The 16,684-nt window shown below is 38.9% G+C and overlaps 1 protein-coding gene across 1 annotated transcript in view; it reads right to left on the bottom strand.

Annotated features, from left to right (window-relative positions):
* The window catches only part of LOC117301758 (fibrillin-1-like), a 111,843-nt gene that overhangs the window by 74,304 nt on the left and 20,855 nt on the right, over nt 1–16,684 (bottom strand). The window contains exons 4-6 of the mRNA XM_033785779.1: nt 10,068–10,313; nt 8,244–8,363; nt 6,836–6,973 (exon numbers count right to left, since the gene is read on the bottom strand). Coding sequence (XP_033641670.1) covers nt 6,836–6,973; nt 8,244–8,363; nt 10,068–10,313 — 504 coding nt within the window. The remainder of the gene's footprint in view (nt 1–6,835; nt 6,974–8,243; nt 8,364–10,067; nt 10,314–16,684) is intronic.

Raw genomic sequence — 16,684 nt, 5'->3', positions numbered from 1 at the left:
ATTGTTGTTACTCCTGAATCATTCCTGATTCATCAGCCACAAGGGGAACCCTCCAACAAGAAACGATCTGTTCACATTCATTCATAAAATAAACTAGAATTGGTGTCTTCAAGGGACTAAAGGTCAAAGGTTAACCCTGGGGATAAAGGGTTCGAAGGTCAGCCTTAGGGAAGGGGTTCTTCTTCCTGTTCGAAGGGAAAGGATCTAGGAGTCATCCAAGACTACAAAACACAGACAGACTGAAAGTTTGACATAAAGTGGGTGTACTGGGATGCCGAATTGAAGGGTTTTAAAGGATTTGGGTACTTTTTGTAACACAAAACACATTGTCCACAGATTTACATTAAACTTGCACCGTTGAAGATAATGATAGCAGAAGGCATTGCTTAAAATATTAGTTGCTGAGGTGCAGTACATGTAGTTTTTTAGAATGAGTAAAACAATGTCATGAAAATAGGTTTTTACATGCTAAAATAATTTTCGTCTCATGACCACTGAGACGAAAATTGTTTTCATGACATTGTTTTACTCATTTCTCAAAAACTACAGCACCTAAGCAAGTAATATTTTCAGGGAAGCTTTCTACCATCATTTTCTTCAAATCTGTAAATATGTGGACATTGTGTTTTTTGTCCTACAAAAGTACACAGAACCTTCAAAGAAATATCAAAGGACTAGAAAACACAGACAGACTGAAAGTTTGACATTCATGTAAGAAGTGGGTATACTGGGATGCTGAATTGATGGTTTTTAAAGGAGTATCGAAGGGCTACAATTTAACACAGACAGCCCGGTTGATATTTGGACATACAGTAAGAACTGGGTACACTGGGATGCTGAATTGAAGGGTTGCATAGAATCGAGGAGCTATAAAACACAGACAAACCGTTTAAGGTTTGATGTAGAAAGTGGGTATCTGACATTTTGGCATGATGAATTGTGCCTAAAGTGCAAACATGTCTGTGGAGCACAGTCCTCAAAATAACCCAAGGACCTACTTCTATTAAAAGTGTCTGTCTGAGTTTCACTCTATTCAATTGAAACTACATTTAGGGACAAAATCATCTGCAGTTGTCACTAGTTTTTAAGCCTTGCTCGTTTCAATCGATTAGGGTGAACTTGAATCTAAAACTTCGAGAGAGACAGCAATTGCCTCGGTGCCCTGTGTTTTGGCTGTGGTGCCCTCTGCAAGTTCCAATACAAATTTACATTTTCCTTTTAGAAATATCACTAACCAGAGAAAAACTGCTGTGCCCCTTCAGGAGGGAAGGCAAAGGCCTAACCTATATTGACAAGGCTTTGACAATCCAAGTATCAATAATAATATTTTTGTTTTACAGAAAAGGAAATAAACAATGTGCTTTCAAGCAACCTTTGTCCTTGAAATGCATGGCATGAGGGGAAAAAAAAACCAGGAATTACAAAAAACAAATGAAATTAACTTGTCGTTTTTTCCTGCAATCAATCAACTCTTATAATACTCTCTTCCATCCTCCACCACACACATGTCTTGTTTATACACAGTTGACATAATGTCATGTATGTCAACTGTCACTAGTTCTGGATCTCAAAAACTTTGTAGGAAATTGGTTGCAACAACCAATGTTGTTTTGTCCATAGCTGGGTGATAAATCATTTTTAAAACCGTAGACATGGAGCAAGGGCTGATCTACCAAACCATGTTTCCTCTGTCAAGTGTTTATTTTTCGTATATTATGACACTTCACAGTTAATTGCACTATTTGGACAGAAGTAGCAATTCCAATGTATGGCAGGCTTCTTCATTTAAAAAACAAAAATCATCCAACAACCAACGGATAAAATACAGTAGGCCAATAAATCCGGTTTGGATCAAAAGCTAAGGCCATCTACCCTACTAATTTAATATCCCTTGTGTGTATACATGTACACGTATATCTCAAACTTTTCATGAAATGTGTTATATGACTTGAATATTAAAGACTCTGGACACCTTTGGTAATTGTCAAAGACCAATCTTCTTACTTGGTGTATCTCAACGTATGCATAAAATAACAACCCTGTGAAAATTTGAAATCAATCGGTAGTTATGGTTGCAAGATAATAATGAAAAAAAAAACACCCTTGTCACACAAAGTTGTTTGCTTTCAGATGCTTGATAACTAAATCTAAGTTCCCGAAATCAAATTCATGGAAATTTACTTCTTTCTCAAAAACTACCTTTCTTCAGAGGGAGCTGTTTTTCACTTATATTATCAACAGGTCCCCATTACTCGTTATCAAGTAAGGTTTTATGCTAATTATTATTTTGAGTAATTGCCACTGCCTTTAAATATGTTAAATAAATTGTATGAACAGCAGGATACGTGAAAGGTCCTGTAGAAACATGAGCCCAACTTGGTCAGCCCTCCCAAACGAATGCATAACAAAGAGGTTCCAATCTAGGAATGTTGCCCAATTGAGAATACTGTCTGACCACACACAGTATCAAGCATTCTTAGTCATTACCATTTAGTAATTGTATTGAAACAACTTTGCAATTGTCTCATTAAATTTTCAGTTAGGCCTGTGGTGACAATTGGCCTCTTGCATTAAATCAATCAAATCTCACTATTTTGGTGGTCGGGTTTACCATGGTAACCACCTGTTGACCACATGTTCAAGCCAACTCAGACCAGTGTGACTTTTATTACTATTGGCAAAACATCCCCAGTGGGTTTAACAGAGAAGGAAAACAGACTAATGGTAGAGGTCAGAACAGAGCTGTTAGATTTATAGCTATGGGCCATGTCTGACAGATGAACTTGGGATGTGGTCTCAGGGCTGGGCTACTGGAAGCACGTATTGGTAATTAAACGACTGGAACTACACTGTGGCCACGAAGGCTAGGTTCTTTGTTGTCCCTGGTTTTGGCCTTGGTGCCCCTTCAACGGTTTTCTATTAACTTACAGATTTTCCAATGGAAATCTGGAAGTGGCGGTCCCCTTTGCAAATACAGACAGCCTTGCCTTCTCCAAAATGTCCCTATCTGATTACAACAAGCTTCAAGACCTAAGTATTCAGTCCTTTCTGAAAATTAGAAACTTTCTTCAACAGTGTTCTCCACTCAAACAGTGGTCCGCTGGCCAAATGCCAGTTATAACTTCTGAGTACCGGTCAAAATTCTGTCCAAGTAGTCCAGGGGTTGATTTCACAAAGAGTTAGGACTAGTCCTAACTTAGGACTAGTCCTAACTTAGGACTAGTCCTACGAGATATACAATCTGCATGGATAGTCCTAAGTTAGGATGAGTAACTGGTCCTAACTGGAGATAAGACTAGTCCTAACTCTTTGTGAAATCCACTCCCTGCCTTGCTAGTTCATTGCTTCCAATTAGCAATTGTATACCAATTTGTACACTGACTGTTCATATGGTTTCAAACTTAAGTCCTACCACAAAATGACAGTAGATAGAAAACCTTGGACAAGAACCAGTCTAAAGCTGTCAGAACAGTGAAATGACAAGCTAGTAGGTGCCACAATCTAGACACTAAACAAAACGTTTATGGCAACCATGTGTAGATCACAACAACAATAAGGATCAAAGTTAATGTACACAACAACAACAACAACCATAACATTTCATTCTTGATCTCCACCCGGAATCACGCCTTGAAGGGGTACAGCAATTTACCTCAGGTAAGGGTACTTTTATGGGGAAAAAAATGTTTGTATTTGGACTTTGCAAAGAGCACCACAACAAAAGCACAACAAATCCTTAGAGGGTCATGGATTATTTCAAGGCCTGAACACACGATATGGAGCATCCATGAGTGCATCTTTAACAAACCCATCATTGGACAAAACAGAATCATAAGAACGCAGAGGAATAAACTCACTTCCTGCAAGGTCGGTTTGAAGGTTGTTCACAACTTGCAATTAGTTTGTTTTCCTGACTACTACACGATAGAATAAGGAGGGTCGACAAATCACTTAAACACATCATGGAAGGAACACTTGCTACAAAACTATCCATCATTCACTATTTGTAGGAAAACAACCTTCAAGTTGACATTACGAGACAGTTGACCTCATGGGACACAGACTAGTCTTGGTTCAAGCATCAAGCCACTGTGTTTCATGATCCATTCATGAGAGAGAATGTCATTGGACACATGGAGACCTTACATTCAGCCTTGCAACCAGGCTACATGTATTTACAAACTACATGTAAGAGTTTATTTCTTAAACAGTGGCTTGTGCTGAACTTGAAGCTTTAACTGTGCCCGATGTCATAGAGCTGCTTTTAAAGGCAGTGGACACTATTGGTAATTGTCAAAGACTAGCCTTTACAGTTGGTGTATCTCAACATATGCATAAAATAACAAACCTGTGAAAATTTGAGCTCAATCGGTCATCGAACTTGCGAGATAATAATGAAAGAAAAAAACACCCTTTTCACACAACGTTATGTTTAAATGGATGATTTCGAGACCTCAAGTTCTAAATCTGAGGTCTAGAAATCAAATTTGTGGAAAATTACTTCTTTCCCGAAAACTATGGCACTTCAGACGAAGCCGTTTCTCACAATGTTTTATACCATCAACCTCTCCCCATTACTCCTAATCAAGAAAGGTTTTATGCTAATAATTATTTTGAGTAATTACCAATAGCGTCCACTGCCTTTAAAGCAGAAAACATTGCTTAAAAAATTTCTGCTTAGCAGAAATCAGCAGGATACCAGTCACAAATTGTACATGTGACATGGGCCAAAATACATAAATCTATAAGCATAAAAACTTGCTTAGCACAGACAAATCTTGCTTAACAGGAAACTTGTTACCGGCCAAAACCCATAAAGTTTGTGTTGTTACAACAGGTGTCCCACTAGTTTTTAGGTTAGCAAAGAAATTTGCTAAGCAGTGTTTTCTGCTTAACAGCTTAATGAAATTGGGCCCTTGTAGTTTGACTAACCAACAATATTGTGGTAAGTATAATTTTGGTTTTCTTACATTCAGCTACTTTTTGTGCTTTAGTGGCTCTATGAAATTGGAGCACAGACTGCGTGAATGCCAGTTCAAAGGTTTGATCACTTTTGTGTGGTCCAGTTTTATGACGTTACATGCTGTAATTGCACCATTCATTTTGAAGAGGATTCCTTTCTCAGTTCCAGCTTGGGATTTAATAGTCACTAGACAGATCCTAAACTGGACCATTAGCCATACTTTGGCAACGTTCCGAGCTGAGTGTGATTCTGTTAATGGATTACTCTCTCAGGTCACTGACAAGGTCTAAACCAAGCACCTGTTATGAAACAGGTGCCACTGTCTGAGCATGATCTGAGCATAGAGGAAGGTGCTACATGTAGATCCTCCATGATGCTAGTAGTTGATGCGAGACTATTTTTGTTTGTTATCCAATACGATCTTGTATTTGTATTCTGTTGTGTTTCTCTGAGATCGCATGTTATGGGTTAAATACGAATGGATAATTATTATTATTAGTAGTATTCGTATTATAATATTCATATTATTGTCCCCATTGCATTGGGATGACAGGGGAGTATCACTGCGTTTACACTCAAACCAGAAAGACAACCACAGATCAAAACAACTTTAAATCTGCTATCTTCAAATAAATTCCCTCTGACTCCCCCAATTATTAAAACCAAGTTGTACAGTTCCCTCTCTTTCCAATATGCAGCAGTTCAGTAAATGGAACAGTCTTCCACAGATGATAAACAGGCTGATATATATCTGTTTACTTTGTGCAATTGCGCATAGGGACCTCTCGGTGATATGCGCGATATAAGAATGGTTTATTATTATTATTATTAAGATTTTGTGTTGCATTACGCCAATGCTTGACCCCACTTTTTGATCACAGCCAGTCACACAAATCACAAGGGAAAAAAACCGGAAATTAACACATTGAATTGCTGTGTCTGATCAACATTTGGGCTAAGATTTTGTTTCTGGAATCCACTTTGCTGGATCTGATCCAATGTTTGCAGGGTTCAACTCTCCTCACAAGGTGCATTAAAACTGCCAGATCTTGAACCAAGTCTGATCCACCTTTCTGGATATAGTGTAAACGGGGTCTATATGTAGTCACTGATCAGGGAAGTATGTACTCACAAACCATGTCATGTGTGTACTGATGTGTCATACCATGGCCTTACTGTGTGTTAAACTGCTTTAAAGCCTGTATCACATTATCAAAACATTTCCCAGGAACTTCACAGGATGGCCTTTTCACACTTAAAACTTTCTGGAAACTTTCCAGAAAAAAAAGACATGAATTGCAACGAAAAGACCACTACATAGAAAAGGGCTCCATGCTGCAGTAGATGATAATACTATGAAAGTGAACTACTAACCAACAATTTAATAGACTGAAATTTGCATCAAATCGTGGGTTCCAATCCCACCCGAGTAATATGCCTGTGATTTTGTTAACAGAGCTCGGGAAAGTATTCAGTGCTAACACACATCGGTGTATATGGATAAAACCATAAAAATAATAACCAACAATGGACGTGTATAAATAAAACACACAAAAATACTTGGTGGGATTCGAACCAACAACTTACGATTGAAAACCTGGCTTAGTGTTGAAAAGAGAGGTTACCCACAAAAATAAGTGTTGGGATTCGAACCAACAACCTACGATTAAATACCTTGTTTAGTGTTGTTGTAAAGACAAGTTACCCACAAAAAATAGTTATTGCGATTCGAACCAATTACCTTCGATTGAAAACCTGGTTTAGTGTTGTTGAAAAGAGAAGTTACCCACAAAAAAACATTAGGTGGGATTCGAACCAACAACCTACGATTGAAAACCTGGTTTAGTGTTGTTTAAAAGAGAATTTACTCACCCACACAGCGAACTCCTTGGGGTGTCCTCTGTTGTTGAAATCCAGCAGGGCATGTTGTACCGCCAGGAGGGGCAGCATGGGAAGCAACTTGCCCAGGGGCAGGCATACCACCACCACAACTACTGCAACTACTTCCTCCTGCAGGTAGTAAAAAACAACCAAGTTAAGACAAGTCTATGGGGACATTTTGAAGCTGCACCAGTGCCATAAACCAGACATATTTTGTTTTAAAGAAATTTATGCAAGTTCGCCCCAAACAAGGCTAAACGCCACTTTTGGTATGGGGCTACAAGAAAAATTAATTGACGAGGAAGGAACTCAGGGGAGTTGAAGGTAGGAATTGACATACCTCTTAAATTAATGGAGCAATGGATAGAATAAAACATTGTTTCTGAATTATTGTAGTTTTTGAGAAAGAGATAATTTCTCAATAAAGTATTTTAATCTGAGAAAGACTTCAGGCCTGAATTTGTGCAACAAGAGGGTGTTTTTTCTTTCATTTTCTTGTAACTTAGATGACCAATTCAGCCAAAATGTTTACAGATTTGTTATTTGATGCATATGTTGGGAGAGACCAAGTGAGAATACTTGTCTTTGACAATTTACCAAACATTTCCTTCCAGTGCCTTTAAAAATGTCAAGAACATTTAAAGTTTTAAAATAACCATCTTCCTACTCCATTTTGATATTTATGTTTTGTCACTACCTGCCTACTCTACTCAATCATGACATCCTTCTTGTTGTTACTAGACAGCTCCACTTCTTAGCGTCACTTTGATCTGGTGACAGCTTGCACTTTGTTGTCAACAGGAAAACCAAAGACTTACCTCTTATTAAGATAAGATTTATTACATGTCTTGGAGGATACACCTGATGTCTTAGTACACTGCATTTTCCCTTTTAACATCCAACAAGGTATGTTTGATGTTACATGCTAAGTGCCTATGTGAACCCACATTATCGCTTCCCATTCCAAATAAAGGCATTCCAAATTTGGCATTCCCAAATGGCCATTCCCAATTGGGCTCCATCCTCAAGTTGTTATCCCCCCTTTCCAAAAGTAAAGTGGTGTCCAGACAGTTAAACAGAACCAGAACCAAATTTCATAGAGCAGCTTCAGCAGAAAATATTTCTTAAAAGTTTTCTGCTAAGTAGAAATGAGCAGGATGCCAGTTACAAATTGTACTTATGACATAACAGCTTGGCTGGTGACATTACTCTGGTAAGCGTAAACTTGTTATGCTTAGCTAATTTTTATGTTTTATAAACAGCTCTATTAAATTTGGCCCAGCTCAGAGACAAGTTTTAGTCAATAGGTCAATGTACCTGCAGTCAGCAGTTGGGCCCTGAAGCCCTTCCCCAGGGATCATACAATTGACCTTCGACCTGGGTCTTGACCCTAGCTTACCTGAGCAGGTTCGTCTATTACTCTGTAATTGTCCCGTTGTGCAGGCACACTGGTATCCTCCTAATGTATTCCTGCAACGCTGTTGGCAGAGCGTTGAATATCTGGAACACTCATCAATATCTGTAAAATAAATTTGGTGTCAATTTGTTAAAATACAATGTAATTACAATTTGAAGTCATGGACCTTAATTTAAAAGCATATCAAGTGAATGCAAGTTTGACAATTTGTATGATTGAAAGTAAATCTGAAATTTTCATTTCCAGTGTCTGTTAGTACAATATAGGCCTCTTCACACTGTCTCAAATCTCAGGGGCCGAACCTCTGAGGTTTTGTTCACCCCGTTTCACACTGTAAAAATTTCAAACCGCCTCCGACCCGGGTAGTATGCTCTAGCCGGATAAAGGGTTGAAAGCTCAATCCGGATCGATCGAAGTTACATTTTTCGGCGTGAACCGTTATACGGTTCACACATTAGCCGGTTCACGTAAAGACCAGTGTGAATGTTGCTTAAAGGCAGTGGACACTATTGGTAATTGTCAAAGACTAGCCTTCACAGTTGGTGTATCTCAACATATGCATAAAATAACAAACCTTTGAAAATTTGAGCTCAATCGGCCATCGAACTTGCGATATAATAATGAAAGACAAAAACACCCTTGTCACACGAAGTTGTGTGCGTTTAGATGGTTGATTTTGAGACCTCAAGTTCTAAACCTGAGGTCTCAAAATCAAATTCGTGGAAAATTACTTCTTTCTCAAAAACTATGGCACTTCAGATGGAGCCGTTTCTAACAATGTTTTATACTATCAACCTCTCCCCATTACTCGTTACCAAGTAAGGTTTTATTCTTATTAGTATTTTGAGTAATTACCAATAGTGTCCACTGCCTTTAAAGCCATTGGACACTTTCGGTAAACAGTATTGTCCAAAGGCCCACACTTAGTGTATCACAACTGGTATAAAAAATAACAAACCTGTGAAAATTAAGGCTCAGTCCGTCATTGGAGTCGGGAGAAAATAACGGGGAAAACCCATCCTTGTTTCCACACGTTTTGCCGTGTCATGACATGTGTTATAATGTTTTAATTTTAATGTTTGCTCGAAAAGTAAAGCATTTCATGTAATTATATTTTAAGAGAAGTCTTTCACCATTACCTTCTGTAAACCCTGCAAGTTATTTTTTTTCTTCTTTTTTCCCGAAAGTGTATAATGGCTTTAACTCTGATCCGTGTCGAAAAGAAGCGAGGCTGAACCGGAGAGGACCCGGGTAGGTTTCAACGCGGTTCGAAATGGAGGTAGTGTAAAAAGGCCTTATGTGTGCACAGTGAATGATTTTCCTTATACAGCAAAATGCTACACAAAATGTTTCAGTTGCTACTAAATATTGGCATTCAGTGTGCAGAAAATAAGTTCAGTCTAAATTCCTTGCTATGCAAAACTGCTTGACAAAAATGTTCCCTGATGCAGGCCTTGAACTTCGCTCTTAAAGGGGCACAGCATTTTCCTCTGATGAGGGGGCACTTCTATCAGAAGAATGTAAATTTGTATTGGAACTTCTTTGCAACTTTGCTTTGAAACTTTGTATCAGCACCACGGCAACTGATTGCTTTTACTTTATTTTGTTTGTTTGAATTTTTATAATTATTTTTAGATTTCTGTGCAGTATAATATCAATTTGCATTCCTTTGATGAGCAGGGTCTAGGAGGGCACATCTTTTTGAATAATTTTTTTTTTTACTTTTACCTTTCCCTGGGCGGTCTTTGCTCCTAATATTGTATTGGACCAAGAAGAAACTTTACAAAAATGTTAAATAATCCTTACCTATGCAGTTCAGTCTGTCCGATGCCAACATGTAGCCAGGAGGGCAGGTACAAGACATTCCACCATTAGACGTCGACCCACAGGAGTATCTACATCCCATAGTGCTACAGGAACGTACTGTACTTGTGCCATACACAGGTCTAGTCTGGTACCCTTGGTATCCTTGTACATAGCGTGGAGCTGCTATTGAGGAAGATGGGGTACGTCCATTTAGAGCTGCGTATTGCGGCTGGGTGTAGGAATGCACTATGGAGAGAAATATTAAAAGAAACTTAAGTTTTGTTTGAAGCTTTCTCTTAAAGACGAGCAGAGTATAGTGTTTGAAACGTCGATACCAGTGTATACCACACAAGCTCTTTTCAGAGCCAACACTCCCACACAAAAGAGATTTACACATGGTTGTACTCGCAAGTTACTTACTTGAAGGAACACGTTGCCTTGGATCGGTCGAGTTAGTCTTTGAAAAGCATATGCAACCTGTTGTTACAGAATGCATGATTAGAAAGATATTTTAAAAGTAGAATATAATGATCCACACAAGTTTTACTCGAAATTGCATGGTTTTCCTTTTACCTCGTCGACAAACAGTTAACACGCTCGGCCATTTATAACTTTTGACTCCCATAAATGCCCAAAGTAAAAGGAAAAACACGCAATTTCAAGGCAAATGTGTGTGGATCATTGTATTCTACTTTTTAAACAACTTGCTAACCATGCATTTTATAACAAACGGTTACAAACGCTTTTCAAAGACCAGCTCCGCCGACCCAAGGCAATGTGTTCCTTTAAGTATTACTAACTTTTAGTTTCTTTCTATAAATTGGTTTAGAAAAACTTTTGTTATAAAAACTAACAAATTTTAAAATATATCGACAGCAAGTTGTAAATTAAGTAGGATTTGAAATTTTAGAGGGAGGGAGTATAATCAGGTGAGGTTTGCGATAGCACCATGTGAAAATCTCTTTTGAGTAAGTGTTTGTTTACCACCAGTTCTGTTCAGAACCAACACTACTCAAAAAGGATCTTTGGTGCTACCACAAACCTCACCTAAAGAAGTTGTAAACTATATTTAGGGAAAAATCTTCATTTAATTTTGGGTTGAGCAAAGAAAAGTTTCCTAGAGTGGGACTTGAATTTGCGACCTCTCGATTTATATGCCGGCACTCTTCCAACTGAACTAGCTACCTAGCCTTACAGTGTATGTTGGTGATCTCCCTGTTTTGTCAATATCATTGTTGGGGGGTGCCAGTCAGACGACAACATTATAACAGTTTGCTGCCGTGTGGCCAGGGATCACACCCAAGTTTACATTACGACCTGGGAAAATATAGTGTCAGAAACATAACTGCTTTCAAATGCTGCATACAGTGTTGTAGCCACGGTGGGCGGAGCTTGGCGGGCCTCCCCAGGAATCACAATTTTTGCCCAGCAAAAATACATTATGCTGCCCGACACAGTTTTCAAATATTGTTCACTTTGCATTGATCTGAGACACATCTAATGATAAGGAGTATCAAATGTCACAGAGAAAGAACACAATCAAAAGGCCCTTCAACTTATTGCATGGCCCCATAACACGAACAATTTGGGAACCTGGCCCCACTTCAGCAATAACGGCCCCATAATTAAACATGAACAATTTTGTTGATCCCCTTGCACTCAATAGACTTCCAACAAAATTTGATTTATTGTCCACCACTAAAATTGGTCTAGCTACAACCCTTGCTGCGTACACACATGTTTTCAGAGTTTGGGTGATACTGAGGGTGTGTTGCTGTAGGGTCTGTGGGGTTATCATCTTCTTCTAGAGTTTGGAAGTCAACAAAGAAGAATGATGTAGCAGCTCAGAGGTTAAAGTACATGATCATACATAGCTCAATAAAGGCCTAGATGACACATGAAGTATGAGGAGGGGTCAGGAGAGTGACCTTGTTAATGACCCTGACCCAATATGAACGGTCGGGGGTCAAAGACCATGGCATTGCATTCATAGGCCCTTTTCGAAACCACGGCTGCGGTTCCAGATTCAGCTCAAGCTAGATTGGCCCTGCGACTGTTTTTACATTTTGAGCGTGCTTTGCGTATAAGTGCTCAGGGCTTCAGCCGGACTGTAGCCGAATCCAAAGCCGAAGCCGTGGTTACGAAAAGAGCCATACATGTAAACTGATCCCCTGTCTTTATCCACAAGGATATTTAAAGACAGGCACTGGTTTACAGACCCAATGATTCCATTGGATACAATGATTTCATTGGATAAAATGTGCAGTGATGTAAGCTTCCCATACATGTATCTGTATTTTGATTGGTCCGAGGTGATGTTTTTCAGCAGCTGCACTTTCATACTGCATTGCACACTGTGAGTATGTAAAGTTGCGTTACATAATGAAGGATTTGACTGTGAATCTCCACGAAAAAAAAAATGGGAGGTCAAAGGTGCTTTTGGAAGGAGGTAGACATAGGCTCAAGGCTTATATAATTCACAAGCCTTGACAAGTGATGTCAGATGTTCAGGCTAGCATACAAGCAATACGCTTCATGTTCCTAGAACTCGCCTAGCCAGTTACCGGGACAGGGCCTTTTCCAACATAGCACCAAGACTCTTGAACTCACTTCTGGAAGACCTCAGCCAGATGGACAACATCACTCTCTTTCACGCTTGCTTTTTCCAACAATTTGACAATACGTTAAACTTAAAGGAACATTACAGAATTGGTTTTGCTAGCAAAAAAAGTTGCTGGCAGTGTAAACACTTTATGTAATCCACCATATACATAAGCTGACAAACCTGTAGAAGTTTGAGAGCGATCGGCTACACGTAGCTGGGTCAAGAGAGAACGTTGAAAAGCCGATTACAAATTTTGCATTGCATCGATGCCAAAACAAAAATGAATAAAAATGCTCCCTGAGCGATAAACTCCAAACACGAAATTATATTATTTATTTCTCATCAAATCTGAATTTTCAGACAGAAATATTTCAAGGGATGTTTTCTACCATCATCATCATTAGATCGTGTAAGTTTTATGTAAATCTGTGATCTTCATAATTTTGTTTCTTACCAATTATGTAACGTTCCTTTAAACTTCTTCCAGACAAGAGCCTTTGAATGTTTTTAGAAAATTGTGCCTTGTTAATAATTAAGTAGCTCTTAGACCTTCATGACCTTGTAGGACACCATGGAGGTATGACAGCATGGTTGGGTTTAGGGGGGGGGGGGGGTTCTATGAGAAGGACCTTGTAAACAGCCCTGACCCAATGTGACCATCAGCTGGATGTGTAAGGGACTTCTATATCATAAACAAGCACTTTCTTTCAAGTAGTCTGTGAGTAGTGTGTGTGTTAGAGTGCCAATCAACCACTGAGGGTACTACAATGTCCTGTTTACCAGAGTGTTACTTCAGATTTTTGGCAAGCCACTGACAGCGCCCACGCTCAGTAAATGCACGCCATTCATCCTTAAAGGGTCTATGTACTTTTTTCTAATACAGAACGCAATGTCCACAGATTTACATAAAACTTACACAGTTTTAAAATTATTATAGTTTCCTTCAAATTTTACTTACTGAGGTCTTGTAGTTTTTTAGAAATGAGTAAAACAAACAATTTTCATCTCAGTTTTAGCATGTAAAATTGTATTAACCAGTTTTGCTATGGTTTTGGTATAATACCATTAGTAAGTGGGATTTTACATGCTTAAATAATTGTTGTCGCACTTGAGACAACAATTATTTGGTGACTTGTTTTACCCATTTCTCAACAACTACAGAACCTTAGTTAGTAATATTTTAAGGGAAGCTTTCCACTATCATTATCTTCAAACCCTGTAAGTTTAAAGACACTGGACACTATTGGTAATTGTCAATGACCAGTCTTCTCACTTGGTGTATCTCAACATATGCATTAAGTAACAAACATGTAACATTAACAATTTGAGCTCAATTGGTCATCGAAGTTGCAAGATAATAATGAAAGAAAAAATACTCTTGTCACACGAAGTTGTGTGCTTTCAGATGCTTGATTCCGAGACCTCAGAATTACTTGTTACCAAGTAAGGTTTTATGCTAATAACTATTTGGAGTAATTACCAATAGTGTCCACTGCCTTTAACGTATGTCTGTGGAATTTTTGATAAAGTACCCAAATCCACTGGCCAAATTTACTAGTAAGTGAATCGACAAGCTGACTAGTCCTGCTGTCCAGCCACTAAAAATATATAAGGGCAAACCCATTATGCATGTCAGATTACACTCAGTCGTCACAGTGCACAAATTCTATTAAAAAAAAGATGATCAACTCTCAGACCAAAACCACCACACCTAGAAGGTTTCCCCACCAAGCAAAGTTAGAAATCCTACTCAGACAACCACAACTCAATCTTTTATAACTATGGTGGTATACTGCAAGGTTTCAACCATTGAAAGTTTGAAATCCTACTTGAAACACAACTCAAAAGAAATGTAAACTATATAGCGTTATTGCAAACCTTAGTTCCAAGGTTTTTACTCTGTTCCAGATTTGAAATCCAACTTGAACCAACACAACTCAAAAGATAACTGCAAACCTTACTTCCTCGGTTTTCAAACCAAGCAAAGTTTGAAGATCAGGACCCAATTTCAGGACAGAATTGGCGCTTATGGAAGCAGGGAATTATGTGCTTACGGCAAGCGTATTTCACAGGTTAGCGGTGAATTTTGGCTTCTGTGCGTGCGTACTCCAAGTACTAGGCATTCTACCTTACAAGGCTAGCGCAGAAGTTCTGCGCTTGCACGTAAGTGGGGAATCGTGATCGTAAGCACAGAATTCGCTGGTAAGCAGAGCCATGATATTGGGCCCTACATCCAGATGTGCACTACATGCAAAATGTGTTTTGACACAGTGTTTTGATACGAGGATACAGCATTTATCTGTAGGCATAATTCATGCGATTGTGAGAATCATTGAGGGATCAGTAAATCTTTCCAGCTGTCAACTCAAGACAACCACATCCTGCCCAAAGAAACTCTAAAAACATCTGGTGGAATAATTCCAGTTGAAGACTGGAAGTTTTGGATGAGAAGTTCAAGTTTAAGTCATCAGACTATGATCTGAGTCAAGGGACCTTGTATAATAGCCTCTCTGTTTGATCATCAAGACACACACAGTAGTAGGGCTTGAATTTTTTACAATGAACCACAGGCCAGAAGCTAGTAGTTTTAGAATCGGACCGTTTATAATAGTGTCTCTGTTGCAAGCATTGAACAAGGAGTGTCAAGCACCAAGACACACACAGCAGCAGTGTACAGTTTGAACAAGGCTCAAACTTGAGGGCAAAGTCCAATAGATCGCAGGGCTTCCTTGCTCTATGGCTTGATGCTCGACTTTTGACTGGACCAGCCGTCGATTTCACAAAACTCTTCCTAACTTAAGACTAATCTTAGGACTTAGGACGAGTCCCAACCCTGCACTGTAGCATGCAGACCTTAAAATTAATCCTAAGTTAGGATGAGTTACTCATCCTAACTCGAGATAAGACGAGTCCTAACTCTTTGTGAAATCCAGCCCAGAACTTTTTTTACAAGACCAAGAAAAAAACTATGTACCGGGTTCAACTAAGCCTTGAAATATTCCATGGCAGCCAATACAATTGCCGCGGTGCTCTGTGCTTTTTACAGGGGAAAATTTGTTTCATTGTCCTCATTAAGTGCCCCTCTTCAAGATAAAAATTGCTGTGCTCCTCCTTCAAGAGCAAAGTTAAACGCCAGGGTCAATGTTTAATAATCTGCATTTTGTTTGAACAGGCACTATAGAGAAGATTAAATCTCATTCTTATACTTAGATACTCAACAGAATGTTAAGATATTTATCAGACTCAAAGTTATCATTTAACATCATTTGGGGGCTTTTTAAAAGAGACTTAATGAAAAACACAAGACTACTGGTCTGGGTGGAGTTTACTGGCCCGGACGCTAAAAACACCGGCCTCGAGCATGTGGTCTGATGATGAAAAGTTAGGGCAAGGAGTTCCTTCGTGCATAACTGGTTATCAAACAGTAAACACTTAGCTGTGAACAGAAGTGTATGCATTTTATAAACTTACTGGTTACTGATAATGTTATTGTCAATGAGCCTTGGTTGAGCAAGGACCATTAAATTGCTAGTCCTTCAAAACAACAAAGATTTTATGGCTTCGTTGTTCATGGGTGGTACTAGGTTCAACAATTAGCCTTCGGGAAAGACTCCGCTAGGGTTGGAAAAAAGTCAAGCCACTAACCTTTCTTTTTAATATTCAAGAATTTTTACAAAACAAGAATTGTTGTTGAGACTTAAGAATATGTCTATTATGTCAGAAGATGACAAACTTTGATGGGCGACCCTCAGGCACACTCTGGGGTTGAATTCCGGACATGGAAGAGTGCGCTAATCAATGCCAATAAACAGCTTTTAATTGGAACTCTTCAAAGGTCAAAATTACAGCGTTGTTACAGATTGACACAATTGAAGCTCAATATTTGATTGGTTCGTAGTCCATACAGTGTGCAGTACAAAGGTGGAATACACTGATGTGATTGGTCGACTTAACATTCCTACTCATACACGTAGGTGACATACATACATGTACAAACACCTTGATTGGTCAG

This window comes from Asterias rubens, chromosome 17, assembly GCF_902459465.1.
Source record: "Asterias rubens chromosome 17, eAstRub1.3, whole genome shotgun sequence".
Taxonomy (NCBI): Eukaryota; Metazoa; Echinodermata; class Asteroidea; order Forcipulatida; family Asteriidae; genus Asterias; species Asterias rubens.
This window is presented reverse-complemented; position numbering and strand designations above follow the sequence as displayed.